Here is an 18,494-nt window from a genome sequence, read left to right on the forward strand (position 1 = left end):
CAGGTGATCTCTACGTTGACGTTTGCTCCGGTGGCCACTCCCTCTGCGGAGGGACCCCAGGTAGATCCCTTGGTTAAGGGGATTCAGAGAGCCTCCCGTTTTTTCCCCATGAATTAAGACATTAGAGACATGGTTTTTCAGGAATGGTCTGTGCCGGAGGCTGCTTTTAAGGTGTCTAGGGCTATGTCGCGGCTGTATCACTTCCCTCCCAAAGATTTGGCCCTGCTGAAACCACCTACTGTGGATGCGGTGGTTACGGCGGTTACTAAGCCTACAGCCATTTGGTGGATGGCGGTACAGCCTTACGGGATCCTCAGGATAGGAAGCTAGAGTCCTTTCTGAAGCGCAGCTTTGATTTGTCTGCTTTGGCCTAGCAAGCCTCTGTGTGTGGGGGCTTGGTAGCCAGAGCTTGTTTCCGTTGGGCGGAGAAGCTCTTGGATGAGCCTGCGTTGGATAGGACTGGTTTGGTTTACAAGCTGTCCAAATTGGAGCTGGGGTCTTCGTTTTTGGCGGACACCCTTTATGATTTGCTAAGGGCTTCTGCTAAAAATATGGCTCTGGCGGTGACGGCTCGCAGGGCTCTTTGGCTTAGGGGCTGGGTGGCAGATGCGGCCTCTAAAGCAAAGTTGTGTTCTCTACCTTTCAAAGGTTCTATGTTGTTTGGAGAGGACTTGGATAAACTGATGAGTGGTCTTGGGGATACCAAGGTCTCACGGTTGCCGGAGTTACGGCCTAAGTCGGCTAGTTGAGGGGGTTCGGCTAGAGGTCGGTTTAAGCATGCGAGGGGTTACAGGCTGGGCAGATTTGTGTATCCTTCTAAAAGCCGTTTTTTCCAGAGGGGGTCGTCGAGGAGGTCGGGACTCCTACAGAGGTGCCGGAAATGGTAATAAGTCCTCCTTATGAAGATGTGCGGGTGAAGGTCGGGGCACGACTTCGTCTGTTTTATCAGGGGTGGACCCAAATTACTTCAGATCAGTGGGTGCTGGAGGTCGTTCGTGACAGTTATGCGCTCAAGTTCGAGCACCCGCTGCCGGATCCGCTTCCTGCCTCTCCTTGTCACTCTCGAGTCAAGTTAAAGGCTATTCAAGAGACTCTGGGTCGCTTAATCCAGCTGTGAGCTGTGGTACCCATTCCTCAGCACGAGCAGGGAATGGGTTGTTATTCCATTTACTTTGTGGTGCCGAAGAAGGGGACCAATTTCGACCCATTTTAGATCTCAAGAGGGTCAATGGGGCGCTCAATGTGCCATCCTTCCGCATGGAGACTCTGCGCTCGGTCATAGTGGCTGTTCGTCAAGGAGAATTTCTCACGCCACTGGATCTCACGGAAGCGTATCTGCACGTGCCGATTCGAGAGGCCCATCAGCGTTTCCTTCGTTTTGCTGTTTTAGGGAGGCACTTTCAGTTCTGTGCTCTGCCTTTTGGTCTGGCAACAGCTCCACACACCTTCTCCAAGATAATGGTGGTGGTAGCAGCGGCTTTGCGGAGGCAGGGAATTCTGGTGCATCCGTATCTGGACGACTGCTGATCCGAGCGAAGTCTTGGGCTCACTGTGTTGCGGCGACGGCTCAGGTGGTCGCGTTTCTGGAGTCGCTCGGATGGGTAGTGAATGTAGTCAAAAGTCAGTTGATCCCATCACAGAGTCTGAAGTACTTGGGAATGCGGTTCGTCACGGCAGTGGGTCGTGTTTTTCTGCTGGATTCTCGGTTCGCCTCTCTTCAGCAGCAGGTCCGGCTGTTAATGTCCGTTCAGAGTCCGACGGTTCGAATGTACCTTCAGGTTCTGGGCCTCAAGGCAGCGACAATAGAGGTAGTACCATGGGCCAGGGCTCATATGGCATCAGCTTCAGTCGGCTCTGTTGTCCCGGTGATTTCCCCAGGTACACAGTTTAGAGTTGCGGTTGCCATTGAGGGGGGCTCCTCGGCGCAGTCTCCAGTGGTTGCTGTGCTCGGCCCATCTGAAAAAGGTCATGCCGTTGGAACCTCCTCAGTGGGTGGTTCTGATAACAGATGCCAGTCTGCTGGGCTGGGGAGCTCAGTGTCTCGGTTGGTCCACGCAGGGGCGGTGGTCGACGGAGGAAGCTCAGTGGTCTATCAACCAGTTGGAGACAACGGCAATTCGGCTAGCTCTGTTGGCGTTTCGCTCAAGTGTGGTCGGAAAGGCGGTAAGAGTCATGTCCGACAACGCGACAGCGGTAGCGTATGTCAACCGGCAGGGAGTTACAAAGTCTGTGGTTGGCAGTCGAGACGGCTCAGCTCATGAGCTGGGCGGAAAGGCATCTAGTGCAGATTTCGGCGGCGCATGTGGCCGGGGTGGACAACGTGAACGCGGATTTTCTAAGCAAACGCATGTTGGACCCTGGAGAATGGTGTCTGCACCGGTCGGTGTTCAACCAGATAGTTCTAAAGTGGGGAATGCCAGTAGTGGATCTCATGGCATCGGCACAGAATGCTCAGGTTCCTCGGTATTTCAGTCGGCGTGAGGATCCGCGAGCGGAAGGGATCGATGCATTGGTCCTTCCGTGACCTCAACAGGTGTTGCTGTACGAATTTCCCCTGTGGCCCTTGATAAGTCTAGTCCTACAGAGGGTAGAATGTCATGCTGGTCCGGTGTTGTTGGTGGCTTCGAATTGGCCGCATCGGCCGTGGTTCAGGGATCTGATGCGCATGTTAGAAGGCGAGCCTCTGCGGCTGGGGAGCTCGGTGCTGTTGTGTCAGGGTCCAATTGTCATGCCGGTTCCGTCTCGGTTCTGTCTTACGGTGTGGCCCTTGAGAGGGAACGGTTGAGAAGGAAAGGGTTTTCTCCTCAGGTGATTCAGACAATGCTGCAGTCTCGCAAACGTTCGACGTCTTTGGTCTATGTGCGTGTGTGGCGCATATTTGAAGATTGGTGTGTGGACCGGGTGTGTGTCCCTTCGATAGCTTCTGTGTCGTGCCTTTTAGATTTCTTGCAGGATGGTTTTGAGAAGGGCCTTTCATTGTCATCTTTGAAGGTGCAGCTGGCTGCTTTGGCGTGTTTTCGGGGTAAGGTGCAGGGCATGTCGGTTGCGTCTTCCCCGGATGTGGTCTGTTTTTTAAGGAGGGTGAAGTTGCTTCGTCGTCCTCAGTGGGATATTAATATCGTTCTTGACTCTTTGGCGGGTTCTCCTTTTGAGCTCTTGGAGTCTTGTTCAATAAAAGACCTTACTATGAAGGTGGTCTTTTTGGTAGCTATATCGTCGGCTCGCAGGATTTCGGAACTTCAGGCTCTTTCATGTAGGCCTCCGTTTCTGTAGTTTTCTTAGGAAAAGGTTTCGCTGCGTCCAGTCCCTTCGTTTTTGCCTAAGGTGGTATCCTCCTTTCATGTCAATCAGGTGATTTCGTTGCTGGTCTTGGGGGACCGGATGGGGGATGCTTCTCAGCATCGTTTGGCGAAATTGGATGTGCGCAGAGTGTTGAAGGTTTACTTGCACAGGTTGGAGGAATTCAGGTCTTCGGACGGGTTATTTGTCCTTCATGGGGAGCCCAAGAAGGGAGCGGCTGCTTCTAAGAGGGGAGGAGTGGCCTAGTGGTTAGGGTGGTGGACTTTGGTCCTGAGGAACTGAGTTCGATTCTCACTTCAGACACAGGCAGCTCCTTGTGACTCTGGGCAAGTCATTTAACCCTCCATTGCCCCATGTAAGCCGCATTGAGCCTTCCATGAGTGGGAAAGCGCGGGGAACAAATTTAATCTTTTTTTTTTTTTTTTTCTAAGGCATCTATAGCTCGGTGGTCGAAAGATGCTATCTCTTCGGCTTACATATTGCATGGCCGTACGGTGCCGGTGGGGCTCAAGGCACATTCCAGTAGGGGGATGGCGGCTTCTTGGGCAGAGAGTAGTTTTGTTCCACCGGTGAACATTTGTAGTGCGGCGGTGTGGTCCTCCCTGCATTCTTTTGTCAAACATTACAGAGTGGATTTACAGGCAAGGGAGGATGCCAGTTTTGGAGCTGCAGTCCTGTCCTCTGGGCTTCGCGGGCCCTACCCTTAGATGTGTTTACTGCTTTGGTACGTCCCAATCATCTTGAACGGTCTTGAGGGTGAGGAAGGTGAAATTAGGCCTTACTTGCTAATTTTCTTTCCTCTAGATCCTCCAGACCGTTCAAGAGCTCACCCAGTGTATCGGACAGTTCAGTATGATATTTTCTTTAGACTTCAGTTGCTGATATTTCTAGTAGCTCCTGTGATTTGGGTCCTGGAGTTTTACTAAGGGCAGTTTGTGGTACCGTTTGTGCCCATCTGCAGTTGAATTCCCCCGTCTTAAGGGGAGGAGATCTGAGTGTGGATTCAGTGGTTTTGTTTAGATGGAGGTGTTTTGTTCCTCTGCTTTGTTACTGTTTTACTGGTTAGGAGAATGTCTGCACAGGCTACTTGTATAAGAAGTTTTAGTGTTCTCAGTCTCCCTCTGCTGGTAGGAGTGCATAACCCAAGTGTCTTGAATGGTCTGGAGGATATAGAGGAAAGAAAATTAGCAGGTGAGACCTAATTTCATCTTTTATTCTACACTCAACCAGTAACCAACATAGTTCAAACAGAAATATGTTCAAACTTTTAACAAAAATCAAACTTGTAATTGTTTTGTGCAACTTTCATTGCCTTCAAACCCCAGCAGGCAGATATTAAAATAATCACAATGTGGACATTAGTAGGCATTATCACTCTTTACCAGAATGTTCTTTGTATTTCACCAAACGGAACTTTCAAATTGCAGTCACTACTTCATGTTTCGTGTATCTGTTTTGATTTTGCCCTTTTTCACAAATATTTGATGACTTAAATTCCATGCCTCACTAGTTGTGTACATTTACATTAGTATCCACCCAGACTGGTTCTGTCTTCATTTGGTAAACAGCCAATGGCTATCTTTTTCCTTGCATGAACAAAAGTAAAACACTACCAGAATTTTACTTTGTATAAAGAAACTTAATGGATTATATTTTTAAACCTATGTTATACATTAAAATCATGAAAAGTAGTCTGCTTATCCTGAAGAACCAATGGACTAGTATACCAAAGAAGCCACATAGCTGGGAGGTTTCTGTTTTTAAAATCACATCTGCTTTTGCCTAGAGCAGCCTCATTTCTAACTAGGGCATAAATTTGTTTTATTTAGTAAAAATAAGCAAAGAGGGGAAACAACAAAAGACATTATTTTGTTTAACTTGTGGTTGTAGTACTTTTTTTGTTTAATGTTACATGTATAATAGCTTTCTTTTAGTTATAATAACATAGTATAGAAAGGTGACTAGTGCTAAATAAATAAAACGTTTCCAAACATATTCTTTTTGATAGGGTGACTTGGGAGCAATTGATGAGAAGTATGATGTTGCCATCTCTTCATCTTGCAGTGCTTTAGATCACATTGTTGTAGATACAATCGATACAGCCCAAGAATGTGTAGATTTCTTGAAAAAACAAAATGTTGGTGTTGCAACATTTATTGGACTTGACAAGGTAACTTCAGTAAGAAAAATATATTTTTTTGAAACAGTTCCTGTACAATGTTCTTTTGTTTTCAGACAAAGCTTTTTTGAAACACTTAACATACATTGGGAGATAAATGAAACAGCTATTGAATATATTTTCTTCAATTTGTGATAATGAGCTATATTATGAGCTTAACTGTGAAAATAAAATAACAATTAGTATGTACATGCTGCCTCATTCCTAAGCTCAGGGCAATTTACAATACATGAGTAATGTAATTAGTAAGTACAATAAATGTAAAAAAAATAATAATTTTGGTAAACGATTGTAGTAAAATAATAATAATGATTTCCTTATCCATCCCACCAGTCCAGGCTTGAGTTATGCCCTCCTACCAGCAGGTGAACTAACTGTGATGTCATACCATAAGATCTCTGTGTAGCCAGCCCCCTGTCACCCAGAATTCCTCGGAGTCCAGCAGGTGGTTAGCTTGTTCTCTGTGCAGCCTGGAGTGGTATGGTAGGATTAAGTATCAGGAGTCTTAATCCTGTTTAGAAGGAATGGATCCTCAGAAGCTGGGGCTGGTGGTTGGGAGGTGGGGCTAGTGCTGGGCAGACTTCTATGGTCTGTGCCTTGAATATGGCAGATACAAATCAAGGTAAGGTATACACAAAAGTAGCACTTGAAGGTTTATAAGAAAAAAGGGGGTGGGGTGGAATTATTCTTACCAATAACAAAGTTTATGGAAGCTGCAAAAAAAAAAAAAAGCTGAACTTTATTATTCTATGTACAAGAGGTACTTGTTCTGATCAGTTCTGTTAGGGATACTACACCTGAGGAGCCCCAGGTTCCCCTCAACTGTCCTCTCTGGCTATCCAACCAGCATCCCTATGTAAGATAGAGCCTGAGTGAAGCAAGAATATTTGGTTTTTACTGTCTACTGGGGAAGGCGGACAGTGATCACTAAAGGGGGGAGAGAGTTTTGGTTTCAGCTAAAAAAAAAGCACTGCCGTTTTCGGCTGAAACCCAAATTTCAGGCCAGTTCGTTGCCAAATCCAAAACTGAAATTCTGTTGACCTCTAATGTGCTTCGTCTGTTACTATGATGCAAGTAGCCTTGAATGCCCAGAATTAGTCTCTCTACAAATCCAGACAACCTACTACTACTTAACATTTCTAAAGCGCTACTAGGGTTACGCATTGCTCTACAGTTTAACAGAGAAGGACAGTCCGTGCTCAAGGAGCTTACAGTCTAAAGGACAAGTGTACAGTCAGTCAAATAGGGCAGTCAAATTGGGGCAATCTAGATTTCCTGAATAGAGGTATAGAGGTTAGGTGCCGAAGGCTACATTGAAGAGGTGGGCTTTGAGCAAGGATTTGAAGACGGGCAGGGAGGGGGCCTGGCAAACGGGCTCAGGAAGTTCATTCCAAGCATAGGGTGAGGCGAGGTAGAAAGGGCGGAGCCTGGAGTTGGTGGTGGTGGAGAAGGGTACTGAGAGGAGGGATTTGTCCTGTGAGCGGAGGTTTCGGGTAGGAATGTAAGGGGAGATGAGGGTGGAGAGGTAATGAGGGGCTGTGGACTGAGTGCATTTGTAGGTTAGGAGGAGAAGCATGAACTGTATGCGGTACTTGATTGGAAGCCAGTGAAGTGACTTGAGGAGAGGGGTGGTATGAGCATATCGGTCCTGGCGGAATATGACGTGCAGCAGAGTTCTGAACGGATTGAAGGGGGGATAGATGGTTAAGAGGGAGGCCAGTGAGGAGTAGGTTGCAGTAGTCAAGGCGAGAGGAAATGAGAGAGTGGATGAGAGTTCTGGTGGTGTGCTCCGAGAGGAAATGGCGAATTTTGCTGCTGATAAAGAGAAAGAAGCGACAGGTCTTGGCTATCTGCTGGATATGGGCAGAGAAGGAGAGGGAGGAGTCGAAGATGACTCCGAAGTTGCGGGCAGATGAGATGGGGAGGATGAGGGTGTTATCGACTGAGATAGAGAGTGGAGGAAGAGGAGAAGTGGGTTTTGGTGGAAAGACGATAAGCTCGGTCTTGGCCATGTTCAGTTTCAGGTGGCGGTTGGACATCCAGGCCGCAATGTCGGATAAGCAGGCCGATACTTTGGCCTGGGTTTCTGCAGTGATGTCTGGTGTGGAGAGAGAAAGCTGGGTGTCGTCAGCATAAAGATGATATTGGAAACCATGCAATGAGATCAGCGAGCCCAGGGAAGAGGTGTAGATTGAAAAAAGAAGGGGTCCAAGGACAGAACCCTGAGGAACTCCAACAGAGAAGCGGGATGGGGGTGGAGGAAGATCCATGAGAATGTACTCTGAAGGTACGGTGGGAGAGATAAGAGGAGAACCAGGAGAGGACAGAGCCCTGGAACCCAAATGAGGACAGTGTGGCAAGAAGTAAATCATGATTGAGTGTCTAAAGTGGCGCATAGGTTGAGGAGATTGGAGTAGTGACCTTTGGGTATGGCAAGGAACAGGTCATTGCAGACTTTAGATAGTGCCGTTTCTGTCAAGTGTAGGGGGCGAAAACCGGATTGAAGCAGATCGAGGATGGCACGAGAGGAGAGAAAATCAAGGCAGCGTCTGTGAACTGCGCGCTTAAGTATCTTGGAGAGGAAGGGTAGGAGGGAGATGGGGTGGTAGTTGGAGGTACAGGTAGGGTCTAGTGATGGTTTTTTGAGGAGTGGTGTGACTATGGCGTGCTTGAAGGTGTCAGGGGACAGTTGCAGTGGAGAGAGAGAGATTGAGGATATGACAGATGGGGAGGGGGTGACAGTAGGAGAGATGGTGTTAAGTTGGTGGGGATGGGGTCAGAGGAACAAGTGGTGCATTTCAAGGAGGAAAGAAGGTGGGCGGTTTCCTCTTCAGTGATATCAGGAAAAGAGGAAAAGGAAGCCTGGGTAGGTTGGTTGAGGGAGTGGGTGGAAGGGTGAAGAGGAGGGAGGTGGCTTGGTAGTGAACTCAAGGTTGATCTTCTGCACCTTGTCGCGGAAGTAGTCAGCCAGTGATTGAGGAGGAGAGGGGGGTGGGGGTGGGAGCGGAGGGCACTTTGAGGAGGGAGTTAAGGGTGGCGAAGAGACGACGAGGGTTGGAGCTGAGAGAATTAGTCAATTTTTTTTTTTTTTTTTTTTTTTTGTTACATTTGTACCCCGCACTTTCCCACTCATGGCAGGCTCAATACGGCTTACATGGGGCAATGGAGGGTTAAGTGACTTGCCCATAGTCACAAGGAGCTGCCTGTGCCTGAAGTGGGAATCGAACTCAGTTCCCCAGGACCAAAGTCCACCACCCTAACCCTAACCACTAGGCCACTCCTCCACAGTGTAGTAGTGTAGTAGTCCTGTTTGGCAAGAAATAGGGAAGACTGGAAGGAGGATAGCTTGAATTTGTAATGAATGTACCCTGCTGCAGTGTAGCTGAGGGTAAAAGGGTAGCAGTATTTTACATTGCACCATGGAGGAAGGTGATAAACAATGAGAAAAGGTAGTTTTTGTCACTGCTTTTTTTCTTATTGTTCTCTTTCTGCGGAACAGACCTTGTGTATGACATCTGTGTGCGCACCGTTCCTTGTCATCTTGGGCAGAGAACTGGAAGCACTGACTAGTTTGTGTGCACAAAATGACCCTGTCTCTGTCAGGTCGGTGCTGCACCTCTGAATCAGATTCGGTGGAAAACCACAAATGCTGCTGTGCTCCAAGCCCTGTGACCAGTTGGAACTCTTTCACAAAGGGCTGGAAATGCCGGGGGAGCAGTCAGGTAGGAAATACTACCATCATTACAGCAGCTGGGTGGTCAGAGACAGATGAGCTCCCAGTGTTAACCCTCAGGCGGTGTTGGAGATGCCTCATAGTGTTTGGAGCTGAATCTGATCTGGAGGACTTCTATTTTATTTTAATTTAGTTTTTTATTTTGCCACTATGCTTGCCGCCCGAATCCAGTCTTATCAGCTGTTCACGAGCGTCCACTTGCAAAACTCAGTGAGGCAGCTGTCTAGCTTGCTTGATGCCCTCTGGAGCAGGCTGAGCATTTTCGCCTGGTGGTCAGGCAGCAGAAGGCATGTCGTAAATTCCTGGACAGGGGCACTTGTAACTCTTGATGTGGCATCCAGAACCGCTGCTCAAGGTATAGTGATGTGCACTCTCATGGCTGCATTCTCTAACCTGGATCATTCGGTCCAGCAGCGGATGGCAGATGTACCTTGCCAAAGGAGGGGGGGGGGGGGGACAACTTTTTGGTGAAGAACTAGAGGATCTTGTTGACCAGATCAAGAAGCATAATGATGCTATGGATTCTCTCTCCTGGCGGGCACCTTCTGCTACAACATCCTCATCTAGGAGTATTTGGGGGGGGAAGTGGAGTACTCCCTATTCCTATGCTAGGCATAGGTACACTCCAGCTTCTCAACACCCTAGTCAGGCTCAGCCCCAGCGCGCTTGTTCTCGTCAACGGCGTGCGTCTGTGCGCCTGCTGCTCCCAGCAAAAGCAAAGGACGAGCTTTTGACTGGCTCCAGTTAAGCATAGCCACAGTAAAAGTGACCATACCAGACATCTTGCCGGTTGGAGGGAGGTTAATGTTGTTTCACCAAAGATATGGCCTCTTATAACCTCCGACCGGTGGGTTCTTCAAATAGTCAAGTTAGGATACACTCTCAGTCTGGAATCCAAACCTCCAAATTGCCCACCGGGAGTTCATTCTTACAGCTCCCAGCACAGGCAGATAACTTGCAGAGGAACTCTCCGCCCTTCTAAAGGCCCATGCGGTTGAACCCATTCCACCAGGGGAAGAAGGGCTGGGATTCTATTCCAGGTACTTCCTTGTGCAAAAGAAAATGAGGGATGAGTCCCATCCTAGACCTGAGGGTCCTGAACAGATTCCTAGTCTGAGAAACTTTCAAGATGGTTTCCCTGGGCACCCTTCTTCCCATGATTCAGGAGAACAATTGGTTATGCTCTCTGGACTTAAAGGATGCTTACACACACATCCCGATACTTCCAGCTCACAAGAAGTATCTTCTATTCAAACTGGGAACACAGCACTTTCAGTGCCGTGTACTGCCCTTTTGCCTGGTGTCTGCATCACTCTGGTGCCCAGAGTGTTTACATAGTGTCTGGCTGTAGTCACAGCGTCGCTATGCAGACTGGGAGTGCTTGTTTCCTTATCTGGACAATTGGCTGGGGAAGAAAACCTTGTAGGACAGTGCTCTGGAGCCCATGCGAATGACTATTCAGGTGCTAGAGCTACTGGGGTTCGTAATAAATTACTCCATCCCATCTTACTCCTGTCCAAAAATTGGAATTCATTGAAGCACTGCTGGACACGAAGACAGCTTGGGCTTATCTTCCTGAGGCAAGGGCAAACAACTTCCTGTCCCTGATGTCCATAGTTTGAGCATCTCAGCAGATCACAGCTCGGCAGATGTAGAGATTTTTTAGCCACATGGCCTCCACAGTTCATGTAACTCCCATTGCACATCTATATATGAGATCAGCTCAATGGACCCTAGCCTCCCAGTGGTATCAAGCTGCAGGGGATCTGGGGAATGTGATTCAACTCTCCACCGATTTTCAAAATTCACTTCAGTGGTGGACAATCCGGTCCAATTTGACCATGGGATGACAATTCCAAATTCCTCAGCCACAAAAAGTGCTGATGACGGATGCATCCCTCCTAGGGTGGGGAATTCATGTAGATGGGCTTCACACTCAAGGAGCCTGGTCCTTCCGTGTAAACAGGTATTCAGATCAACCTCCTGGAATTGCGAGCGATTTGGAACACTCTAAAGGCTTTCAGAGATCGGCTGTCCAACCAAATTATCTTGATTCAAACAGACAATCAGGTTGCAATGTATTACACCAATCAGCAGGGGGGCACTGGATCTCACCCTCTGTGTCAGGAAGCTGTTCAAATGTGGCTTTGGGCACATTGACATGGCATGTTTCTCCAAGCTACTTATCTGGCAGGTGTAAACAACACTCTGGCCGACAGACTGAGCAGGGTAATGCAACCTCATGAGAGTGGTCACTGAACATGGGTGTAGCCCACAAGATCTTCCGAGCGTGGGGCACCTACTCGGTGGATCTTTTTGTCACTCAGATCAATCACAAGGTCCCTCAATTCTGTTCCAGGCTTCAGGCCCACGACAGACTAGCATCAGATGCCTTTCTCCTACATTGGGGAACAGGCCTTCTGTATGTGTATCCTCCCATACCTCTAGTAGGGAAGACTTTGCTGAAACTCAAGCAAGACCATGGAACCATAATCCTGATTGCACCCTTCTGGCTGCGTCAGATTTGGTTCCCTCTTCTTCTGGAATTGTCCTCCGAGGAACCGTGGAGATTGGAGTGTTTTCCAAACCTCATCACCCAGAACGAGGGGTCACTTCTTCATCTCAACCTCCAGTCTCTGGCTCTCATGGCCTGGATGTTGCGAACTTAGAATTCCACTCCTTGGGTCTTTCAGAGGGTGTCTCCCGGGTCTTTCTTCCAGGAAAGATTCCACAAAGAAATGTTACTCTTTCAAATGGAGGAGGTTTGCCATCTGGTGTGACAGCAAGGCCCTAGATCCTCTTTCTTGTTCTACACAGACCCTGCTTGAATACCTTCTCAAGACCAACTCCGTAAGATTTCACTTCAGCGCAATTAGTGCTTCTCGGCATGTAGAGGGTAAGCCTATCTCTGGACATCCCTTAGTTGTTTGCTTCATGAGAGGTTTGCTTTTGTCAAAGCCCCCTGTCAAACCTCTGCCAGTGTCATGGGATCTCAATGTCGTTCTCACCCTGCTAATGAAAGCTCCTTTTGAGCCATTGAATTTCTGCTATCTGAAGTACTTGACCTGGAAGGTCATTTTCTTGGTGGCTGTTACTTCAGCTCGTAGGGTCAGTGACCTTCAGGCCCTAGTGGTGGATTCACCTTATTCAAAATTTCATCACAACGCACCCTAACTTCCTACCAAAGGTGGTGTCGGAGTTCCATCTGAACCTGTCAGTTGTCTTGCCAACATTTTTTCCCCAACCTCATGCCCACCCTGGTCAAGTCTGCACACCTTGGACTGCTAGAGGGCATTGGCCTTTTACGTGGATTGGACGAATCCCTTCAGACAGTCCGCCCAGTTGTTTTCTTTCTATCCCAACAGGAGGGGAGTCGCCATCGGAAAACGCACAATCTCCAGTTGGCTAGCAGATTGCATTTCCTTCACGTATGCCCAAGCTGGGCAGACTCTACAGGGTCATGTCATGGCTCATAATGTTAGAGCCATGGCTGCGTCGGTGGCTTACTTAGCCTCCATTGAAGAGATTTGCAAGGCTGCAAAATGGTCATCAGTCCACACATTCACATCTCACTACTGCCTTCAGCAGGATACCCGGCGCGACAGTCGGTTTGGGCAAGCAGTGCTGCAGAATCTGTTTGGGGTTTAGAATCCAACACCCCCTAGGCCCGTTTTTATTCTGTTTCAGGCTGCGCTCTCTGCTAGCTGTATATAGTTTCAGGTTAATCTTTGTCCTCACCGTTGCGAGGCCCAGTTGACTAATGTTCATTTTTTGAGTGAGCCTGGTTGGTAGGGATACCCCACATGTGAGAACAAGCAGCCTGGTTGTCCTTGGAGAAAGCGAAGATACATACCTGTAGCAGGTATTCTCCGAGAACAGCAAGCTGATTGTTCTCACAAACCTGCCCTCCTGCCTTTTGGAGTTATTATTTTCTTGTTTATATGCTTTTTGATTAAACTGAAGAGGCACGTTCGCACGGCGAGCGGGAAGTTGTTCGCGCCTGCGTGACGGAACTCTCTCAAAAGACTGATTTTATTTTGCTTGCAAACTTTTTTGCCGATTTCTGGGCCACCGTGGATGTGGACCCACATGTGAGAACAGTCAGCCTGCTGTCCTCGCAGAATACCTGCTACAGGTAAGTATCTTCGCTTTGTCACATGCTGCGAGTGCAGGTGCTGTGCAGCTTGTCGTGAGGGGGGGGGGGGGGGGTGGAGAAGGAAGACATCTTGACTGATATGTTAAATACTGTCAGCAATACTTGATGATTTGTGGTTATAACCAAGACTACATGTTTGGCTGCCTATATGGTTAGCATGGTGGAGACATAACCAGCATTTAAGCACGAGTGATTGTGGCCTGCACAATGGCGGGTGTGGCTCTGACCACCTTGTTGGGCAGATTGGATGGACTGTGTGGGTCTTTATCTGCCATCATTTACTGTGTTATAGTGAGGTTTTAGGGACCCATGCTCGTGATTACCTCAAGGAGGTTTTATGACAGAAGATGGCATGATGTCAGAAAGTTGAAGCAGTGTACCCCTCGCAGCTGCCACATTGTTTGTCCCCAAACATTTGCAGGTGCTATTGAAAATAGCAAACTTATGAGGTTTATCTGGGTTTATTTGACAGCTTTTTATTTGAAAGTTTCCCATATGTAACTCAAGATTTGATTTTTAAACCTCTGGAGGCAGTTCTGGGGCATGAGCTGTGGTCCCGCCGTGTACGCTCTGGAGCAGCAGACTTGTTTTTGGAGCCGCGGGAGGCTCAATTTTTGTAGGGGACAGCTTTTATGAAAGGCCCCAACTCTACCTGAGCCTTAAGGTAGATTTGTTTTTGGAGCAGTGGAAGTTCCCACAGTTCTTTCGTTGTGGAGTGTCCCCACCCCCTGCCCCATCGCCCACACACACAGGCAGTCATCAGCCTCTCAGGTTTGCTGCTGTTTTCAATAGGGTCTTCAACTGAGGCTACACAATATGGCGACAAGCTCCGCCTGCTGGCTTCAGCCCACTGAATGGGTCCAAGATTCATGCTCTTTCCTGTCCTAAAACCTCCTTGGATTTCTCTAATGTGGGTATGGTTAAGGCAGTTTTACTGCAGGTGAATCCAAATAACTTTGTATAGTGGGTCCTCCAGTAGCATAGCCACAGATGGGCCAGGGCCCATTCACTTAGGGCTCAGACCCACCCAGTAGCAGCACATGTTTAGTGCTAGCTGGTGGGGATCCCAAGCTCCGCCAGCTGAAGACCTCCCCCTGATGGTGCTGAAAAACTGCTGTGCACTTAAGCAATCTAAGCTGCCGATACTGGCACCGGCACATGCTCGGTTTTGAGAACATGCCTGCTGCAGACTGCCAAGGTGGAGAGCATCATTTCACCGCAAGCTGAGATTTTTTTTTTTTTTTTTAAGTTGGTGGTGGTGCAGAAGAGAACACTTAGTGCCTACCCACTTCTTGTCTAGGCCCACCTAAAATCTGCTGTCTGGCTACTCCCCTGTGGTCCTCAAAGTAGTTTATGATTACATCCTAGAGTTTGCTTGTCCTATTTCTGATGCATTTTTAGAGCCTCCTTGTCAACTCACACATAGAGGTTATGGTGGGCAAGGCAAACTCTGAGCAGGCTGTTGCAGTTATCTTGGTGCCTCAAGAAGAGATGTACAGCCAGGTACCCCATACACTCTGTAGTTCGAAAGAAGGATCCTTTCACACCATTCTGGGTCTGAAGTATGTAAACAGGGCACTGCAGATCTTAGATTTCACATGGAAATGCTAATGTCTGTGATTGTGGCAATGTTTCAAAATATTTAACATCTATAGATATGATGGAGGTTTATTTGCATATACCTATTCAGGTGGACCACTAGCATTCTCTCTGGTTTGTGATTTTTGGTACAGAACTTTCAGTTCAAGGGTTTTCTGAAAGTATTGGTCCTGGTAGCAGTCGTTTTGTGCAAGGAAGGGGTGTTATTTCACCCATATTTTGATGATTGGTTGATCAGAACAGTGTCCTACAGAGAAAGCAAAGGAGGCCACGATAATTAGGCTGGGGGATCAACTTATTCAACAGTGTGCTGATCCTGTTATAGACCTTGGAATATTTGGACGTGCATTTTGACACCTGGCAGGGGAGTGTTGCTGACTAAGAACCAAAAGTAGTAGTTGTGGTTTTAGATCCAAATCTCATTCAGAAGTCAAAGCCAAAAGCCTGGGACTATCTTCAGGTATTCGGATCAATGGCTGAGACCTTGTTGCTGGTGCTAATGGCCAGGACATACACGTGTCTGTTACAGATGGCTCTTCCTTGCCATTGGTTGCTCAATTCCCTCTTAAACAAATGGTGTCACCCCCTTTCATTTGATCCACCCTATCATCACAATTTAACGTCTAATATGTCCCATTGGTTAGTCTCCAATATCTCCCAACAAGTCACAATGATCTTTAAGACATCAGTTTCAGCAAGATTTTGCAAGACTGAGGCTAATGAGCCCTCTTAGTGCCATTGCAAGAATCCTTGTAGGCAAAGTAATATGTATTTCTAGAGGCTATTGTCAGGGCAGTACTGTTGCTTCCATTTCACCCAATCTATAAATGCTTCAGTGTGGCCATGGAGGTCCTGAGGGGGTATAGGTAAAAATTGGGATGTTTGACCATGGAAATACAAATCCTGGAGACAATATCATAAAAACTTCTTTATTGAAGAAAAGACTCAACACAACTGTTGTGTTTCGGCCTACAGGCCTGCATCAGGAGTCTTACAGTTGGAAATCACAAAATATAGGCGCAAAATGATATAACTTGTAATGATAAACCACAGCCCGAACCAGAGTCTTCTATGGACTTTGCTTACATACAGCTCCACTCCCACGGTCCAGTTTTTACTGCCGCCCTTTTTCCGCACTCCTGTTACAGGGGTATGCATTTTATATGTAGTAGTTCTGAGTTTCACATCTTCTTCCTTTCTGTCTCTTCCCCCCCACCCCCCCCCCCCCCCCCCCCCCCCCCCCTCAGTCTGGGTACTGGTCTGACATTTATAATAAGAAAGGTGAAATTTCGTTTTCACCTGTTAAGTCTCCTTTACTTTAGTAATACCAGACTATCCAAAATCAGCCCATGGGAGCTAACAGAGTATGTTACCAGCTTTGAAGGTAGTTTGCTTAGTAAATCCTTGTAAGGTATGATATTGTTCCTGACTTAGTGACTATTGAGTAAAGTTTTTGAATGTATTGGGTTAGTTGTAATAAATGGGAAATCCAGTTTTCTTAGCTTTGACATAAGATACTGAAGAGCTGAAGGAAGCTCCAGTCACCTATAAGGGGAATTAAGTAAACCTGAACTTCCTCAGCAATCCTCCAGACCATTCAAGACGCTTGGGTTATGCACTCCTACCAGCAGAGGGAGACTGAGAACACTATAACTTCTTATAAAAGTAGCCTGTGCAGACCTTCTACTAACCAGTATTTTCTCAGTCTCAGCAGAGGGTAGAAGTGTGCAGCCTGTGCAGTGTACTCAGTCTGGTAGGCCCGTTTGGGGTTTCTAGGTTGGGTTGTAAATGTTAGAGAACCCACACTTGGATCTCTGTTACAGGGTGTAAGTCCTAAGGGGCTTCTTATTCCCTGTGGGGTGTCACACCCGGGTGGCCGAGTCCCTCCCCCTGTGCTCTTCCTCTGGAGGACTGCTTGACCTCGGCTACAGACCTCGTTCTGTACCCTTGAGGCGTTTAGGCATCAGCAACAAGGTTTAAAAAAAAAACACATTTTTAAAAGGCGGCTATTTTGGCCATTCTTGTGGCAGTTCAGAGATAAAATGTCTTCAAGGGCGTTCTTGCCTTAGGCGGTTTTGCCTATTAGTCTGTCAGAGCACAAAGGAACTGTTTGTTTTTATTGTGTTTGTGGCCATTATGTCTAAGCTGGCGAGGTGTCGGTTTTGCACGAAGCGCGGCGTTGAACTAAAAGGTGGCCAATGTAAATTTTGTGGGGAGCCTACGTTGTCAGCGCTCTTGCCCCCCGTGCTTTCCCCTGAGTCTGCGGAGGTGTTGGGCGGCGATTTGACTGCACATTCCGGGCGGGAAATGCGGCCATTTTGGCTGCGCTTCCCGGGTCGGCCTCGACTGAGCCGTTTTTGGCAGGAAGCGCGGCCCTTTTGGCCGCGCATTCCGTACCGGCGCCGGGGGGCCCGTGTGTGGCGGGAAGCGCGCCTAGTTTAGCCGCGGATCACGCGATGGACCTGCCGCCGCGGGAGCAAGGGTGGTCTGTCGCAGAGACTGTGGGAAGTGTTGCTAGCGCTTCAGCAGCGTCGGGGGGGGGGGGGGTCTGGTTTCCCTCCTGAGTTTGTTTGGTCTCTGTATAATGCCTGGAGAGCTGGCCCCTCTCAGGCTGTTTGTTCCCCAGAGGCTACTAGCTCAGTGGGAGTTACTTTCTCTGCCTGGATCGGAGGTTTGGAGTGACCCAGGAGAGGAGGATCTCTTAGATGAGTCTGAGGATCAGGATGGGCTAAGGCCTGGGGAAGATTCTTCAGTGGTTCGCATTTTTCATAAGGAGGAGTTGTTAATGCTCGTTGATCAGGTGATCTCTACTTTAAAGTTTGCTCCGGCGGCCACTCCCTCTGCGGAGGGACCCCAGGTAGATCCCTTGGTTAAGGGGATTCGGAGAGCCTCCCGTTCCTTTCCCATGAATTCAGACATTAGAGACATGGTTTTTCAGGAATGGTCTGTGCCGGAGGCTGCGTGTAAGGTGTCTAGGGCTATGTTGCGGCTGTATCCCTTGTCTCCGGAAGATTTGGCCCTGCTGAAACCACCTACTGTGGATGCGGTGGTTACGGCGGTTACTAAGGCTACGGCCATTCGGTGGATGGCGGTACAGCCTTACGGGAGCCTCAGGATAGGAAGCTAGAGTCCTTTCTGAAGCTCAGCTTTGATTTGTCTGCTTTGGCCTAGCAAGCCTCTGTGTGTGGGGGCTTGGTAGCCAGAGCTTGTTTCCATTGGGCGGAGAAGCTCTTGGATGAGCCTGCGTTGGATAGGACTGGTTTGGTTTACAAGCTGGCCAAATTGGAGCTGGGGTCTTCGTTTTTGGCGGACACCCTTTATGATTTGCTAAGGGCTTCGGCTAAAAATATGGCTCTGGCGGTGACGGCTCACAGGGCTCTTTGGCTTAGGGGCTGGGTGGCAGATGCGGCCTCTAAAGCAAAGTTGTGTTCTCTACCTTTCAAAGGTTCTATGTTGTTTGGAGAGGACTTGGATAAACTGATGAGTGGTCTTGGGGATACCAAGGTCTCACGGTTGCTGGAGTTACG

At 48.2% G+C, this 18,494-nt stretch overlaps 1 protein-coding gene across 4 annotated transcripts in view; it reads left to right on the forward strand.

Moving 5' to 3' along the window:
- Window positions 1-18,494, forward strand: part of SMC4 (structural maintenance of chromosomes 4) — a 254,015-nt gene that overhangs the window by 169,214 nt on the left and 66,307 nt on the right. For all 4 annotated transcript variants that reach the window (XM_030216028.1, XM_030216027.1, XM_030216026.1 and 1 more), the window contains one exon: window positions 5,309-5,470. In XM_030216028.1, the coding sequence (XP_030071888.1) occupies window positions 5,309-5,470 (162 nt within the window). The remainder of the gene's footprint in view (window positions 1-5,308; window positions 5,471-18,494) is intronic.

This window comes from Microcaecilia unicolor, chromosome 10, assembly GCF_901765095.1.
Source record: "Microcaecilia unicolor chromosome 10, aMicUni1.1, whole genome shotgun sequence".
In the NCBI taxonomy this organism is placed as follows: Eukaryota; Metazoa; Chordata; class Amphibia; order Gymnophiona; family Siphonopidae; genus Microcaecilia; species Microcaecilia unicolor.